The 16,662-nt window shown below is 38.7% G+C and overlaps 1 protein-coding gene and 2 long non-coding RNA genes across 5 annotated transcripts; 2 read left to right on the forward strand and 1 right to left on the reverse strand.

Moving 5' to 3' along the window:
• On the forward strand, positions 1-5,404 carry LOC126633246 (uncharacterized). The gene is made up of 2 exons (XR_007627007.1): positions 1-53; positions 5,290-5,404. It is a non-coding gene; the product is annotated as an uncharacterized LOC126633246 (long non-coding RNA).
• On the reverse strand, positions 167-10,066 carry LOC126633244 (uncharacterized). Of its 3 annotated transcripts, none has more exons than XM_050303816.1 (10): positions 9,698-10,059; positions 9,554-9,598; positions 9,378-9,434; positions 9,038-9,107; positions 8,905-8,946; positions 1,475-1,548; positions 1,240-1,310; positions 1,002-1,087; positions 696-839; positions 167-452 (listed from the first exon to the last, which is right to left on the reverse strand). In XM_050303816.1, the coding sequence occupies exons 1-9, from the start codon at positions 9,953-9,955 to the stop codon at positions 700-702; spliced, it is 843 nt and encodes a 280-aa protein (XP_050159773.1). In that variant the 5' UTR covers positions 9,956-10,059; the 3' UTR covers positions 167-452; positions 696-699. The 3 variants fall into 3 exon arrangements, with proteins under 3 accessions (XP_050159773.1, XP_050159772.1, XP_050159774.1); XM_050303815.1 differs by having other exon boundaries at positions 730-839; positions 9,698-10,045; XM_050303817.1 differs by lacking the exon at positions 167-452 and having other exon boundaries at positions 749-887; positions 9,698-10,066.
• A 2,279-nt stretch (positions 10,067-12,345) lies between these two features.
• On the forward strand, positions 12,346-13,997 carry LOC126631279 (uncharacterized). Its single transcript, XR_007626357.1, has 2 exons — positions 12,346-12,524; positions 12,729-13,997. It is a non-coding gene; the product is annotated as an uncharacterized LOC126631279 (long non-coding RNA).
• The last annotated feature ends 2,665 nt before the right edge of the window (positions 13,998-16,662 follow it).

Genomic DNA, 16,662 nt, shown 5'->3' on the forward strand with positions numbered 1-16,662 from the left:
AAATTTATGTACCCAGTGCACAAGGCTCCCGCTTTACGCAGGGTCTGGGAGAGGTGAATGTCGGCTAGCCTTACCCCCATTTATGGAGAGGCTGCTCCCAAGTCTCGAACCCGAGACCTACCGCTCATGGGCGAAGGCACTTGCCATCGCACCAAGTGCGACCTCTCCGTTTATCTCAAATTTATACAAAAAAAAAATACAAGAGTTATGTGAAGGATCCAAATTCTCTGCTTGAAATTTCTCTACTACAATCTGCTTTATTTGTTCAAAATACAAAGGTCATGAGGATTCCGAACAATTAACAATTGAATCAATGCCTGGATCTGCTTAATCACGTTTGCTCAAATATCACCATCCGTATGAAATGGAGGAAAAGGTTTACATGTAACCTATTTACCGTTTATATACTCAAGAAGGTGCTTGTCAAGCTTAAAGTGCCCCGAAAGGAATTTCTGCAACACAAACAAGAAGCCCGTAAATGAAATGAGTCGGAAGTCGGACCACATTAACATGAAACCACATGTTGAAGTATAATTTTCAAAACTTTGATGCATAATCAAAGCATGAAAGATTGAATTAGCAATGTTTGATTATGTTACCCAAACAGCTGGTGAACCCAACTCAAATCATCAGTCTCATTGAGGTTCTGGGAAGTCGAAAACAATGAGAGCAAAGACTACGAAATTGGTTCATACCTAGCTATGTTGGATATGTAATTTGTCCCAGTACCTTAGTTATGGGATCACGAAATGCTTTTGCTTGAGATTCTAGTTGTGGATACCGTGCAACTTCAGCTCCATTCGTGAAAAAGACATAGGTAGGAAGTTGGCCCATGCTCCCTGCAAGTACATCGTTTCAGTGTCGATTGCTGAGCAGTGAGCCAGTAACTAAATATAGAGACATAGAAGATATATTATGTACTTTGGATTTAGAGGTAACCGAAGAATTTCGATTAACGATGCATAATTAAGTTCAGAACTTTTTTGTCAAATATCATTTACCAGAAAGCGATATTCCAAGGTACTGGGATGCATTTGGGAAGAGTCCGAGGTCAACTATTCCAAAAGAGAAATTTTTGTTGGAGTATCTGTGGATAAGGAGTTCATGGCAAAACACAAAATTCAGTCGTAAATAATAGGAGGAAAAAAAGTAAAACGATCACAACAGCCAAAACTATTGCGTTGCATCTCTCTTTCTCTCGCTCTCAAGTTTAGGTGCATTGTTAGGTGGGAAACATACGTAATTGAAAGCTCAGGAAAGCACCGACTTGAGCGTATGCAAGCAAGAGAGTAAGAGGCACGAAATTCAATCTGCCAAATATGCCATATTAAATATATCAAAGGAGAGAATGCTAACATTGCAACTCTCTTTCGTATACTATCACAGTGCATTTATTGAAAGGATGTGTATAGCAATAGCACAATACACTATATCTTATGGGAAAAAAACTCGAGAAGAAGTCTGCATAACCAACCAGCCAATGTTTTGACGTGCTCCCTTCAGTCAGCAAGCTTTCTAACTGCAGCGGTGTCAATTTACTAGAAGTACCTGAGAGAAATTGTAAAATGAAAACACACAATAAGTTTTTAGTTTAAGACATTATTGTAAACACAAAGATCCAGCGAAAAATGAGCCAAGAACACGTGTACAAAGTCAATGTTTGTATTGATGAAATTGTAGGGTTACAATCTCTTTATAACTTGATCCTCTTATTCAATCTCTGAAAGGTGTAGACATGTGATGTAGGAGTTGTTGATCCAAGGATCACGATGACTTGATCTTGGATGAACGATTGCCTCAAGGATTTGGCTTGTGGTGAAAGAAGTACCGGCACGTGTAGTTGTGCTTGTTGATTCTTCAAAGGTTTTGACAACAGAACACATAGGATCTTCCAAGTATTCTCGAGTGTTTGAGTGTTCGGGGGCTTTGAGTGCTTGAGAGCTTCGAAATTTCAAAGCTTCAACGTTTGGACAAGAAATGAATTTTGAACCTCTTCCTTTGCCGTGGAGCCTTGTATTTATAGACTTCTCAAGCCTTGCCAATTAACATTTGATTTAATTAAATTAAAAAATCAAATAATTCCTTTACGCCAAGTGTTGACACGTGTCCTTGATAACTCGTCCGATTTTGTTGAGTCACATGCCATGTGTACAATTTATGCAACACGTGGTGCATGCCACGTATCCCCTGGCACGTCGAAACTTTAATGCGTTAGTGAACATTTATTTCACCGAAATTTCGATGTCTACAAATGCCCCAACTTCGAGGTGCGTCGTTTACATTTGCTTGTCATGTGTAAAAGATGTGTTTTGAAGTCCCTCAATGTAGATGTTGATTCAAGGGCCGTCGATGCTGGATTTTGAATGAGGCTCGAGGTTTCTTCAAAAGTTGTCAAAGCTTGATCTTGAATGAAATTGAACCACGACGAGCTTCACGTGGGGAATGGTCTTCGGCTTTGTTGGGGTTGAATCGGCACGTGTAGTTTTGCTTGTTGATTCTCCGCGAGCTTGGTGAAGAACATGAGTGTTTTCTTTGGCCAAAGAGATTTCTCATTTCCTTCAAAGGTTGGATTTGCTTCATTTCTTTGAAGTCGAATTTGATCCAAGGGTGGTATACACTTGATCTTTAATCAAACTTGTCATTTCTTTAAAGGCCGTCAAGGCTTGATCTTGAATGAAATGGGACCACGAGCGGTTTCACGTGGTGGGTGATCTTCGGCTTTGTTGGGGACGAATCAGCACATGTATTTGTTGTGCTTGTTAATTCTCCACGAGCTTGATGAAGAACACGATTGTTTGGATGTTTGAGAAAGTTCTAGATGTTCGGAGTTTCGACTTGCTTCCTTTTGCTCCTCCCCCCTGATTTCAAATCCTTTAGGCTGATGCGTGTCAATGCAATACTTGAACTTTTGTGGGCTCATCAGTGACCTTTCTACTTCAGTCTTTTGCATAGCAGAAGTGGTGCGCAACCTTTGCCTTTGTAAGATCTTTCAAAACATTACTTCTCAGTGACTCATCCATGCTTAGTAGCTTCAGTATAAAGAGCCACAATCATATCAACTGTTCCGACGTATTTGCTAAGGAAATTCGAGACCTAACAACAATTGAAGATGAGTACTCGAGAACAATGCAAGGTAAGCAACCAGTCAAAGGTTCTAGGCAATCAGTTCCAGATCAGAAGTTTGATTTCAGGTTCCGACATATTGCTCTCTTTCTTCTTGTCTTGCAGGTAAAAACAAAGAAAATGACAGGGAAAAAGCATGATATGAGACACTTTTGCTTTCGACTCTGATGATATGAGATACTTTCGCCATTGAAGAAAACAGTAGAAGGTTTTGATACTGATGCAAAACTTCTCGATCAAAACTATTTTCTTACTGAATTGAGCATTTTGAGTGACTTGGTTGAAAAGGTATTCTCAAAGAGGAAGAAAAGTTAGGCATTTTCGCAGGTTTGCCTTGCCATGAAAGACGAAGGTCGACATATATAGGGATTTCCCAATAGCAAGTAATGGTGTTGTTCCTTTACTCTTGTCAGCAATAGTGTTGGTACAGTAAAATTCAAGCATTTTGACTTTGTCAGAGATCTTTGACAAAGTTGTTCGTGATATCCGAAAAGCTGAGATTGCGTCTGAAAAGCGCCGACCAACTTTATTCAGGAAAAATCGGGCTTTTGAAATTCGAAAAGTGGCATCTCTTCGATTTTTTGAACAAGTGGCCATGTTCCCTCTTCTTTTTACAGAGGCATCAATTGTGTTCAACAACACGCTTAGAAAGTTGCTGCCTGTAGAAATTTCCTCCGTTCTATTTTTTGCATTTCTGAGATTTCAATTTATTCTTTTCCTTCATCATTTCTGAAAATGGCTTGTCTATCTGACCGTCGTTTAATTTGAATGTTTTGGAAGATGAAAACATGTCTTCTCAAGACAACATATGACACATATCATTCTTATCCCCTAATGGTCTTTTTATAGTTGGAGACTCTGTGATGAAGAATTACATAACAGCTACGGTGATAGCTAGAAATCTCCTCACTCCCAAGGATAACAGGATACTTTCCCAACGGTCCGATAAGTTGGTTGTTCAAGACTCTCTGGCTTTCAGTGTTCGGTGCGTGGGCTCTGTATCCAATATGGGTCAACGCCTACTTGCCCAAACTTGCCAAGTTGAATGATTGATGGCTGAGGTGGTAAATCTTAGATAAGAGATCAAATGGCTCAAGCACGAAAATAGAGAGTTGCACATGCTTGTAAATAATTACTCAACGAACATGAAAAGATAGCTTGACCAACTATAGGAATTCGAAAGTCGGATTCAAAGTGATCATCAAAGGTTTGTGGCTTTATTCCAAAGGCGTCTATTGCCTTCGCCATTTGGAGTTTTACCAAGTATTGAGGCTCCAAATAATCAACCTCTGGTGCCTCTTCTTTCTCGAGTTCTACCATATTGAGGCTTCACATGAGTAACTTTTGTAAAGGTTTCCTCTTATTTGTTTTTTAACTAATGTGTATGCATCTTTCTTTTGTTGACGGCGACAGTGCTGCAAATGTTGCTATGGTGTTGTTGAAGTGTTGGTGATCGGGTATCACATCAGTTTATTGCTGTCAACGGAGGCTTTAGGGTCTATCTTCTGCAGCGAGAGAAACGAGGAAGTCATCCTATGGTTTTGCACCATTTTTATTTTTTATTTTTAGTTTTATTATTATTTCTTTCCTTCTACCAGCTTCTATTCAAACCTTTTTTTTTTTATTAGTTTTTCTTTTTCTTTCCACACAGTGCTGAGGGAAGTGTAATTCGGCCTGATCTTCCACCTGTTGCCTTTTGAGAGCAGAATACAGAGTGGAGAGAGAGCATGGTGTCGCTGCCATGTTTCTTGTTTTATGCACAAAATTTAATCCATAAGGAACATGCTCATAATGAATGCCCACGTGAGTGGAAAGTTTTGGAAGAGCTTTTGTTTTTCTCTTTTGTTGTAGCTTTTCGGTGTATTTGAAACTCCGACTTATGAATCAAACATAATGATGACTATAATTAATAACTTATTATAGTCATTATTGATATTTAAATCACATGGGTTATTGAGACAATAGGCTTTGGACGCCTCTTTTTTTTTCTTTTTCTTTTTTGGTTTACATCCACTTGCTCTCCATGTGATACTTTTGGTGCCCTATACATATATTATATATATAAACATACACACACACACCGCACCATCACCTTTCCTTTTTGTGTTTTTTTTTTTTTGTCGTACCCAGTGCACAAGCTCTCGCTTTACGCAGGGTCTAGGAGAGGTGAATGTCGGCTAACCTTACCCCCATTTATGGAGAGGTTGCTCCCAAGTCTCGAACCCGAGACCTACCGCTCATGGGAGAAGGCACTTGCCATCGCACCAAGTGCGACCTCTTGTGTTTTTTTTTTTGTATTTATTTATTTTTTCTTCTTTTGGCTTGTCAAACGTTACCACTATCACTTAATTCTCTCTAGTGCTCTGTTGTACTGCTCAAAACCAAAATGCCAGATGCCTTAATATATCATTGGGTGCTGCCAAAACAGAAGGTTCTGCCTTTTCTCTAAAATGGTAGACCCCATGCCCCCCCCTTCTTTTTTTAAAGGGAGAGCCATGTGTGGCTATCATCTTTTTCCTCTGCTCACTTTCGGCTGGTTGTTTGCTACTCAAAACCAACAACATCATCATTGTTATCCCTTCATGATGACGTCTCTTTTTTTTCTTTTCTGTCCACATGGTGCTGACGCACCATTCCAAAACCTTTATTGTTTTTATATATTTTTTCTTTCCACCAGACATTCTGCACCATCATTCACACGGCACCATGCTTATAATAATAATATATATATATATATTTTTTTTTTCATGATGCACTTGTGTGTTGTCGTTGTCTTATTGCTTTGCATCAACCGTCAATCAACGCCGACACCAAATGCCCAGCCATGAACAGCAGTTGACGTCAACTCTGCTTCCCCTCCTCTCACCAACAACAGCCCACAATCACCATCAACGCTGCAGTATCGACGAGGAACCCACCAAAAGCAGCACATTGCACCTGCAGCCTTTCCTTCCTCGCATAACGCTACAACAACCGCCGAAGTCAGGCTTCACCCAAACGGATGCAGCAGCCACACTATGATCCTCCACTTCCATTGCGACTACCGCCTAACAACAAACAACAACGGGATGAACGTAGCCAGCAACACGCAGCAAGGGATGGAGAAAGCAAACACGGAGTGGCAAAGTTTGGAGCAACAAAGGGTGAAGAACGAGGCCTCAAAATGCAGCAGAAACTGCAGATCTCTGATGACATCCATGTCTCACGTCCCCCACAAAACCCAGTTCGTTAAGGACCTAGAAACAAGATGATCGTTGTCTTAAAACTATTGAAGACCCAGCAGGAAGCCGTGCACCAAACCACTACGGCACTCTTAGTCCTGCATGAGTCTCGCACCAATAAAAAGGAATGGAAGACCTCCATTTCAGTTGATGGATCATGGTTGTCTTCAAAAAGTCTTTGGAAAAGAAAGTCATGATGAAGAATGTCAAAAGGAGCAAAGCAACAAGACAATGACAACACATAGGTGCATCATGAAAAAAAAATATATATATATTAAGCATGGTGCCGTATGAATGATGGTGCCGACTGTCTGATGGAAAGAAAAAATATATAATAAAAAAACAAAGGTTTTGGAATGGTGCATCAGCACCATATGAAAAGAAAAAAAAAAGACATCATCATGAAGGGATAGCAATGATGATGCTATTGGTTTTTAGTAGCAGATAATCAGCTGAAAGTGAGCAAAGGAAAAAGATAACAGCCACACAAGGCTCTCATATTTGAAAAAAAATAAAAAAATAAAAAAAAGGTGCGGTGTCTACCATTTTAGAGAAAAGGCAAAGCCTTTTGTTTTGGCAGCACCTAATAATATATTAAGGCATATGTCATGCCTTTTGATTTTGAGCAGCACATCAGAGCACTAGAGAGAATTAAGTGATAGTGATAACAGGTGAAAAGTCAAAAGAAGGAAAAAAAAACAAAGAGGCGTCCAAAGCCTATTGCCTCGACAACTCATGTGACTTAAATATCAATCATGACTAGATTAAGTTATTAATTCTAGTCATCATTATGTTTGATTCATAAGTCGAAATTTCAAATGCACCAAAAAGCTACAGCAAGAGAGGAAAACAAAAGCTACTCAAAATATGTCCACTCACGTGGACATTCATTATGAGCATGGTTCCCATGAATTAAATTTTGTGCATAAAACAAGAAACATGGCAGCGGCACCATGCTCTCTCTCCACTCTATTCTGCTCTCAAAAGGCAATAGGTGGAAAATCAGGCCGAATTCCACTTTCTTCAACACCATGTGGAAAGAAAAAGAAAAACTAATAAAAAAAAAGGTTTGAATGGGAGCTGGCAGAAGGAAAGAAATAATAAAAAAATAAATGGAGCAAAACCATAAGATGGCTTCCTCGTTTCTCCCGCCGCAGTACCAACAACAGCAGAAGACAGATCCCGAAGTCTTCGCCAACAACAATAAACCGCTGCGACACCCGCCGATCACCAACACTTCAACAACACTACAATAACATTTGCAGCATTGTCGCCGTCAACAAAAGAAACATGCATACACTTGAGTTAAAACAAACAAACGGAAGAGTCTTCACAAAGGTTAATCATGTGACTTTCAGATGGCGAAGACAATAGACGCCTTTGGAATAAAGCCCCAAAACCTTTGATGATCACTTTGAATTCGACTTTCAAATTCCTGCAACTAGTCAAGCTTTCTTTCCATGCTCGTTGAGTAATTATTTGCAAGTATGTGCAACTCTCTATTTTCATGCTTGAGCTCTCTGATCTCTTGTAGACTTGCCACCTTAACCATCAATGATTCAACTTGGCAAGTTCGGACAAGTAGGTGTTGGCCCATATTGGACATAGAGCCCACACACTGAACACTGAAAGTCAGAGAGTCTTGAACAGAGTATCTTGTTATCCTTGGGAGTGAGGAGATTCCTAGCTACCACCGTAGCGGTTATATCATTCTTCATCACAGAGTCTCCAACTGTAAGGAAACCGTTATGTGATAAGAATGATGGATGTCATATGCTATCTTGAGAAGACACGTTTTCATCTTCCACAACATTCAAATCAAAACAACGGTCAGATAGGCAAGCCATTTTCAGAAATGATGAAGGAAAAGGAGATTAGATAAATTGAAATCTCAGAATTGCAAAAAAAAATAAAATGGGAAATTTCTACAGGCAACAATTTTCTGAGCGTGTTGTTGAACACAATTGATGCCTCAATAAAAGGAAGAGGCAACAAGACCACTTGTTCAAAAAATCGAAGAGGTGCCACTCTCCGAATTTCAAAAGCTAGATTTTTCCTGAATAAAGTTGGTCGGCGCTTTTTAGACGCAATCTCAACTTTTTGGATATCACAGACAACTTTGTCAAAGATCTCTGACAAAGTTCAAACGCGTGAATTTTACTGTTCCAAGATCTCTGACAAGAGTAAAGGAGCAGGACCACTACTTGCTATTGCGAAATCCCTATATATGTTGACCTTCATCCTCCATGGTAAGGCAAACCTGTGAGAATGCCTAACTTTTCTTCCTCTCCGAGAATATCTCTTCAACCAAGTCACTCAAAATGCTCAATTCATTTCCTCAGTAAGAAAAAAGTTTTGATCGAGAAGTTTTGCATAAGTATCAAAACCTTCTACTGTTTTCTACTGTTTTCCTCAATAAGAAAGTTTTGATAGTGATGCAAAACTCAATTATATAGCAAGCAAAACTCGTTCACAATTTGCATCTAATCTACATGACGTTAACAAGGTAAAAGGAATGGAAAAGAAGGAAAGACGGGGAAATAAAGAGTTTAGCGTGTACCTAATTTTTGAAAGGCGGGTTGTTGTGTGAAAATATATATCACTGCAGAGAATAAAACAACAATAGATGTGCATTTAGGTCAAGATACATATATCACTGCAGAAAAAGCAAGGCAATTTGAAGATACACCCACCTGTAAACGCCACAACGTACCAGAGAGTCAAGTGGCGGTCCAGAATTAAAGTGAGACCGATAAGAAAAATCTGAAACGAACAAATATATTACCTCGAGTAGAAATCAAATAGGTGAATACAAACACTGGAATTTGACGTTAAACACCGGCATTGTCATTTTGTTTGTTGATAACAGTTTCAGCCAAGGTTGATTACGAATTTATGGGCTCAATGCACATTGTGCCAGAAGCTAAACAGGCATTGCCAAAATTGCTACGCCGAATAATACAACAAATACATTGTTAAAATGATGATTAAGACCAATAAGTGGCGGAAATGGAGATTATTTTTTTGTCTCACCTTTGCAAAAAAGAGTGAATCAGCAATAAGTCCTTCCAAAGTTTCTTCCCTCACCATCTATATAATTCCAAATAAAACATTTTAAAAACAAAATAACAAATTGCCCAGAAACACAAATTGAAAATTAAACGTGGGTTTTGCTCCAATTGCAATGCTGAAGTTGAAAATTTCCAAACCTTGATTGCAGTCAAGAGCCCAAATGTCAAAGCCGCTTGAATTTCCTGAAAAAAAATTACAATCATACAGAAAATGGTAAATTTATGAATCAAAATGGAGATCGAGATGGAGAGAGAGAGAGAGAGGGAGGGATGGGAAATTACTCGGTGGAGGAGGTGATCGGTGATGTGGGCGGAGAGGACATGGGCGGCGGAGGTGCGGAGGACGAGGTAGGAGAAGAAAGTTAAGAAATGGAGCAGATAGTATGGCTCTGATACCATCGCGTTTAACAGCTCCATTGGTCTGCTTTGCTTCTTCTCCATTGCTCTGAATCTCTCTCTGTAATTTCGCGCTCGATCTGACTCCGGTTCAAGCTCTGAGAATTTCAGTGCTCCATCGCAATGCACAAAGCCCCGCTTCATCTCGCAGTCTCCAAGTTCCCAGTGTTCCTCCGTTGATTATTGGTCATGGGCCTATTTTGGACTGGAAGAACCCAGCCCAGGCAAAAGGCCTCATAAAACCCAAGTCCATTTCTTGCTATCAAACCCGAGAAAGAAAATCTGGACTGCTTCTGTCGGAAGCGCTTTTGTTCTTAAGCACTTGAATCAGAAGAAAGGTTGAAGTTCAAAAGAACTTGGACGGGTTTTTTGACAGAAGCGTTCTGATTGCAAAAATCACTTTTAACCCTTACGAAAGATAAAAATCTAACAATTTATTTCTGGTTGTTTTGCCTCGTTAAGTAAAAAAAAAAAAACACACACACACACACACCTAAGAGCAACTCTAGCGGGAGCTCCTGCTCGAGGGACAAGCTCCGGAACAGGGCTTGATTGCCCGAGGGAGGAAGTCCAGCGTTGGCTGGCGAGGGAGCCTAAGCAGCCCTGAGCGCCAGGGCCGTCGATTCTCGCTGACCCGAGAGCCTGAGGTGGATCTGACGTCAAACGCCTATTTTAATGTTTTTTTCTGTCAGGCCTCGAACTCCGCCAACATCGCGCCGATCTCGTCCACTATCCCCATGCTCTCCACCTCCAGCGGTGGTCGCGGTGGAGGAGGAGAAGGAGCTGACAGAGGATTCGGAGCATGCGATTTTGGCATCTGCAATGCGAGAGACGGAGACTGCGCAGTGGAGGATGTGGCAGTGGAGGACAAGAAGGGGAGGGAAGGATAGGTAGCATAGTAGTGGTTGGCGAGTAGGAAGAAGGAGAGGGAGAGGAGGGCAATGGCTGTAATTTTGATGCAAGTCGGAGAGGGCGATGGCCGTCATGATTGGATTTGATTTTCTCGGGAATGCGAAGGAAACAACAGGAAAATTTTGAAGGGAAAACAGAGGATGGGTGTTAATGGAAATTAAGTAATTTAATTAATGAAAAATTAAATAATCGCCAAGTGACTTTGCGAAATTACAAATAAAATTATTTTGTATTATTTTATAAATAAAAAAAATAGTAATATTTTATTGTCAATTGCCAGGGTTATTCAAGTGCAACGGTGGAGATACAAAATGCAGTTACTGTTCATTAAGGGCAGTTACTGTTCACTAGGTGGATTGAATAGTGAATAGCTTGGGGGGAGGGCTCCCACGCTGAAATTGCTCTAACATTCAACTCTCTCCCCGCCCCCCGGCCATGGTTGTCAATTAAAGCTCAGGTGACCGTCTAATATGCAACATATCATTCTCCTAATAGAGGTAGAGTTTAATCTCATCTCTATTAGAAGAATGACATATTTAACAACCAATTAAAATTGAGTAGTCTTAAGTGTAACTGATTATATACCGTCAGTAATAAAGAAGGTTTTCACGATCAGATAATAAAAATAGTGGTAAATTACATAAAATCACCTCAACTATAGGTCGAACTACAATCTCATACATCATGTTTTAAATATTGTAATGTCATACCTTAACTTATGAATTTGTTACAATGTCATAACTCTGTTAAATTTTTTGTTAATTTGGCTGTTAAATTATTGATTTTTATTTAATAATTAAAATTAATTGAAAAAAAATAACTCTTTCCCACCTTTCTCCTTTCTATGTCTCCAAACCATCTTCCCGTCTGATATCCCCACCCATCTTCCACGTTCTCTGCAATTTCTAGGGTTTCTGATACCTTACTTACTAGACGAGTTTTCTTTTTTGGGGCGCATTCATTTGCAAGTATTAAAAAGCTTAATTAAGCACTCGACTTAAAGACCATCCGAAGAAACCAAGGACTGCATCTGCATGCGGAGCTAGGATGGCAAAGTGGTAAATATGCACCCAGCACAGTACCAAATATTGAAAAAGAAAAGAATTTGGGCTTGCAACTCAAACCTGTGGGCCTTTGCTTAATCCATTTGACTAAGTAACTTTTCGTCAACGCAAACTCACAGTTGCCCATTGCCCAGAATCTCAAGAGGCCTTTGAAGACAGTTGCCGAGTAGCTTAGCCATGCAGCCACTACAACACAACAGCTCATCTACCACGATAATTTTATCACGGACTTTATGAGCTTGTTATAAAAAGTACAAATTTACCACGGGCATAATAAGCACGTAATAATAACAATATTTTATCATGGACAAATCTTAGCTTCTTGTAAAATAGCAATGAATGACCACGCGTAAAATTGCACGTTATAAATATACTAAAACCACCACGGACAATGCTTGTGGTTTTTATTGTTAACCCCCACATCGTTTTTTTGTTATCCATCACAGACATAATATGTGGTGGAATCACACACACTAAAAAATTTAGAGGAGGTGGGACAAGAATTTTGCAAAATTTATAACATTTTGAAATTTGAAAATTTCACAGCAGTCCCGCACACTTTTCAAATTTCATTTATTAGTTTACCTCATCCCATCAGCTAGAAACCGCAAAACTCCCCCTCCCCAAATCGTGAGAAATTAAACCGATCTCTGTCACTCTCCTCTCTCTTAACATTTCACCAACAACAATCATTTTTCAGTTTTCTCCTTGCTTCCTCGTCCACCTTGAGTCCTCAGGTATCTCCGCTACTCTCTCTTTCTCTCTCTCTCCCTCTCTCCCCTCTATTTGGCTGCCGATATAATCCCAATTCACCACTATTCCATTTCCCCGGTAACCAAATAGAGAACTCATTTTGTAAAGCTCCCAACTTTCTCCTTCAATTGGATTAAAATTTGTCAATTTTTTTGTCAAATTCGTTGACTTGCAACTTTGTGGTTCAGTTTGTGAAGGGAATTTATGGAAATTGACATTGATGAGCTTCTGGGTCACAATTGGCCGGTGAGCATTCCGACGAAGAGGCGATTTACATGTGAGGATATTGCATGTCCGAGCAGACAGGTTGAAATGAGAAGGAGCAGAAGTTAAGGATCCCGAAGCAACTCTCCGGAGCTTTTTAGGTGCACGGCGGGGGCTAATTGGTGGTGGCTGGACATTGTTTGTGATCGCGAGCACACCGCTTATGCTGCCTCAGATGGGTTGCTTTTTCTTGGGGTAATTAAGCTTCATTTTTTTATTTTATTGTTTTAAGTGAAATGATGAAGAAAATTGTTGGGATTAATTGATCATTGTCTAATGAATTATGATGAAATTAATTTTGGGGCATTGATTTAAACAAATTGCATAATGGGAGTTTAATGTTCCTGCATAATTATGTTTGAATTATAAGAGTAAAAGAACAAACTCGCGACTCTGATATACGTGGTGTAAGTTTCTTTATGTTTTGTTATACTGCCACATTGAATTTCAGGATCAGAGAAAGGTTTTGGTTGGAAGAATTGGGTCATAAGGTATTGCTATCTCTCTTGTTTGAACTGTAGTAAATGATATTTCTATCATGGCGTACATGACGAGTTGACTACCTAAGTGTTATCTGGAAAAGGAGAATTAAAGATGATTCCTTTGGTGGATGTTGAACAAGTATTGGTATGTATTGCATCTAATGCTAAATGAAGTTTCAATGTTCCTTGACTCTTTGATCCTTATAATTTCAGGTGTCTTGGGTACTTTTTTGACATGCACCGTGTACTCACTTGGATCATGATTACTTGCCTTTTGTCTAATTGACTTTGTGAATTTGAATTGTTTTGTATATGATGTCCTTAAGTGATGAGTTTTGATTTCTAAGCTTTATATTTTTCCTTGTTTGTCTCATAGGTGGTTGGTGGTTCTAATTCATGAGGGTTTATAATTCAAATATCAACTACTACGTTTGGGCACCTGCAAATTTGAATTGTGATTGGCTTGCTAGAGATGTGTGTTTTCTTGAAGAAAGGATTGCAGAGAAGATGAATATCATTGGAGGACCAAGAATGGAACTAGGACTTGAGTTTGTTTTAGAGTGAAACAAAGTCTACATGTTTTGGTACACACTGTAGCATAACTCAGTGATTTGGTTTTCTTAATATAACTACTCATTTTGTTGTTAGCTTTTAGTTTAATATTTGAATATGTGAATTTTTATAAAGTAAATATGCAATCTTGTAAATAAATATCTTTATATATATATATATATTTGTTTATTGATTTTTTTTTTTAATTTTCGGAAAATTGTATACAACGGGCAATAGCCGTGATCAATTTGTAATCCACAATGGCCAAAACACGTGGTATTAGATTCCAATATACCATGAGCACAATTCGTGGTTACATTGCATTTGTCAACGAGCATAGCCCGTGGTAGAAATAGAGACTTTTTATTACATCCAGAATACTAACGGGCATGATGTCTGTGGTAGATTGCAATTTATCACGGACATCCACCGTGGTAGATGAGTTTTTTTTCTACTACTGAGCATTGCATGCAGCTTTTATTCCTTTCTCGTTACATTACAACATTATAACTCTTTTCACGATGAGGAAAGTTACGATGGTTAGAGTATTTTTTTTCAACTTACTGCATTATAGGTTTTTTTTTTTTAATCTAGCTTATAGTAGTAATGTCGTTTGTATCAAAAAAGAAATATTGATCCAGCTCCATCACGATAGTCAAATTCTAACTGCTTCTTGCTTTCCTTTTAGCTTTACCGGCAAAAACCCTAATGAGCTATTCTTTCGACAATCACATGTATACTTAGATGTAGAATAGTTTCTTTTCACAAAACTATCTTAGTGCTTCTTCATCCTTCCTCTCATTAATTATTGAAAAATTACTAGATCCGTCACTATGTTTTCGATTAAGGTTAAAACAGATGATTACCGGACGTTGATGGGTGTAGAGTTTACATATATCAACGGTTGATGTGTGCTTGGACGATTGTGTTTAGCTCCCTATCTATGCCCTTAATACTTACTAATTAACTAGTAACTGCATCTTGACGCATATGATTAACGTCCCGCTAATCATAATTAGTCAAACAAATCAAACCTAACAACCTCCAAACCAATATCTCTCACAACATGGCTGCAACAAGTGTAGAAAATGACGCACGCGACACTACTCACCTCTCACATGTTACCCCCATGGCACGTGCATGCACGTTATCCTAAATTACAAGATGATGAATCACGAAATTTACATCTAAATTCTAACATATCAGGTCCGAACACCTTACAAAAGGCAATGCGCTATGTATTCTCGACACGTGTCATTGGCCACCGTCAGTTTTTGCTTTCAACAAGAGCGAATGCACTCACATGGGCAGCTGACACTACACCCTACTCTATCACGTGCAAAATGGACGCCACAAACCCTCTTGATAAAAATATATATTAACTGTTATTTATTTATTTATTAAAAAATAAAACAATTAGTAGTAAATCATGATTATTCACTCATTTCGATTCCAAATAGGTTATGGGCCGGAAATTCATTTTACCCATGACCATAATCAACCAGATTTATAGCTCCGAATATTAAACCGGAACCTCTCACATTTCTTATGATTATTGAGAAACCGCAATCCGCATCTTTATCACAAGATCACCTGCTGCAATTTTTCAAAAGGATATTTAAATATTACCATAAATGAAATGGTGAAAAGACGAAAATATCTGTGAAAAAGTGAAACCCTCCAAGCCAAGCAACGGCCCAGGTACCCTCTCTTTTTCAGGCTTTCCTTTTAATTCACGCAAAAACAGTCAGAAAATAAATAAAAATATTAGAAAAAAAGGGAGCATAAAATAAATTATCTTAACGGCAATAAATAAGAAGAGTAACGCCTTCTCCAATTTCTCTATAAAAAAATAACTTATCCAATTCTACCCGGACTTACATAGGGATTGGTGTCATCAGATTGGGACCCACCTCACTCCGAGCCTGCACTTCTGGGTGTCCGCCACGTGGTGACTTACCCGACATTCAACGGTTAGGTTTACGATATCTTTTTGTTGGTCCGGAAGTTTTCACCACCGTCGGCTTACCTTATGCATGTTAATTGGGACGACGTGGCTTTTCGTTTTTTGTAGTAAACTGTAGGAGATGAGAGGGTTAATATTTGTTGGCGGCAATAAATATTCTATGGCATTTGGAATCAAATTGTTCCTACCCCTACTTACGACAAATAAAAATTTCATACTATTTGATCGTGTACCTAATTGTAATTTACTTGCAGCTAATAATTTAATTAAGTTGTTTTTTTTTTACAAATGATATTATTTACATTAAAAGGGTACGGAAATGGATTAAGTTTCACAATAGACTAATAATAATATGGTTCAAATTCATCTTTGACGAAAATTAAACCTAAGTTGGTTAACTTATAATAGTATATAGTGGCAAATGCATTAAGGAACCACCCGAAAGCCCAGATAAATGGCTGCGAGAATCTCTGAGGACCACCTAAGTTTAAGCATGTGGTAGAGGAGAAGAGTGTAGTGGCGGACTGACGGCTACAAGTTTTGCAAATGTTAACGAATGAGAAGAAGACTATTCTGTTTTTTAAAAGACTGGATCAAAACTCTTTGTCACTTGCTATTCCTTGTGCGGCTAAATAAGTAGTCGTGCGATTAGATTTTTGGATTTAAAAGTTATAGATTGAAATGACATTAATCGTGTTTAATAAAAAAAATGTTGATGTCACATGTGTGCATCCAATCGAGGAGTGTAATTTTTTATGACACTGAATATTACACTATCATTGTACATGTATTATGTAAGTTGAGCAGTTGTAAAGCAGATTCTCTACTCTAGTAGCTAGTAAAAAAAAAAGTGTTTTA

This window comes from Malus sylvestris, chromosome 8 (genome assembly GCF_916048215.2).
Source record: "Malus sylvestris chromosome 8, drMalSylv7.2, whole genome shotgun sequence".
Lineage (NCBI taxonomy): Eukaryota > Viridiplantae > Streptophyta > Magnoliopsida > Rosales > Rosaceae > Malus > Malus sylvestris.

Excerpts from the sequence above, each read along its gene's own strand:
- LOC126633244 (XM_050303815.1), bottom strand. The coding sequence starts at position 9,955 with ATGAAGCGGGGCTTTGTGCATTGCGATGGAGCACTGAAATTCTCAGAG. Across the intron at positions 9,435-9,553 it reads GGCTCTTGACTGCAATCAAG|ATGGTGAGGGAAGAAACTTT; the intron begins GTTTGGAAATTT and ends GGAATTATATAG. Across the intron at positions 8,947-9,037 it reads GTACGTTGTGGCGTTTACAG|TGATATATATTTTCACACAA; the intron begins GTGGGTGTATCT and ends TATTCTCTGCAG.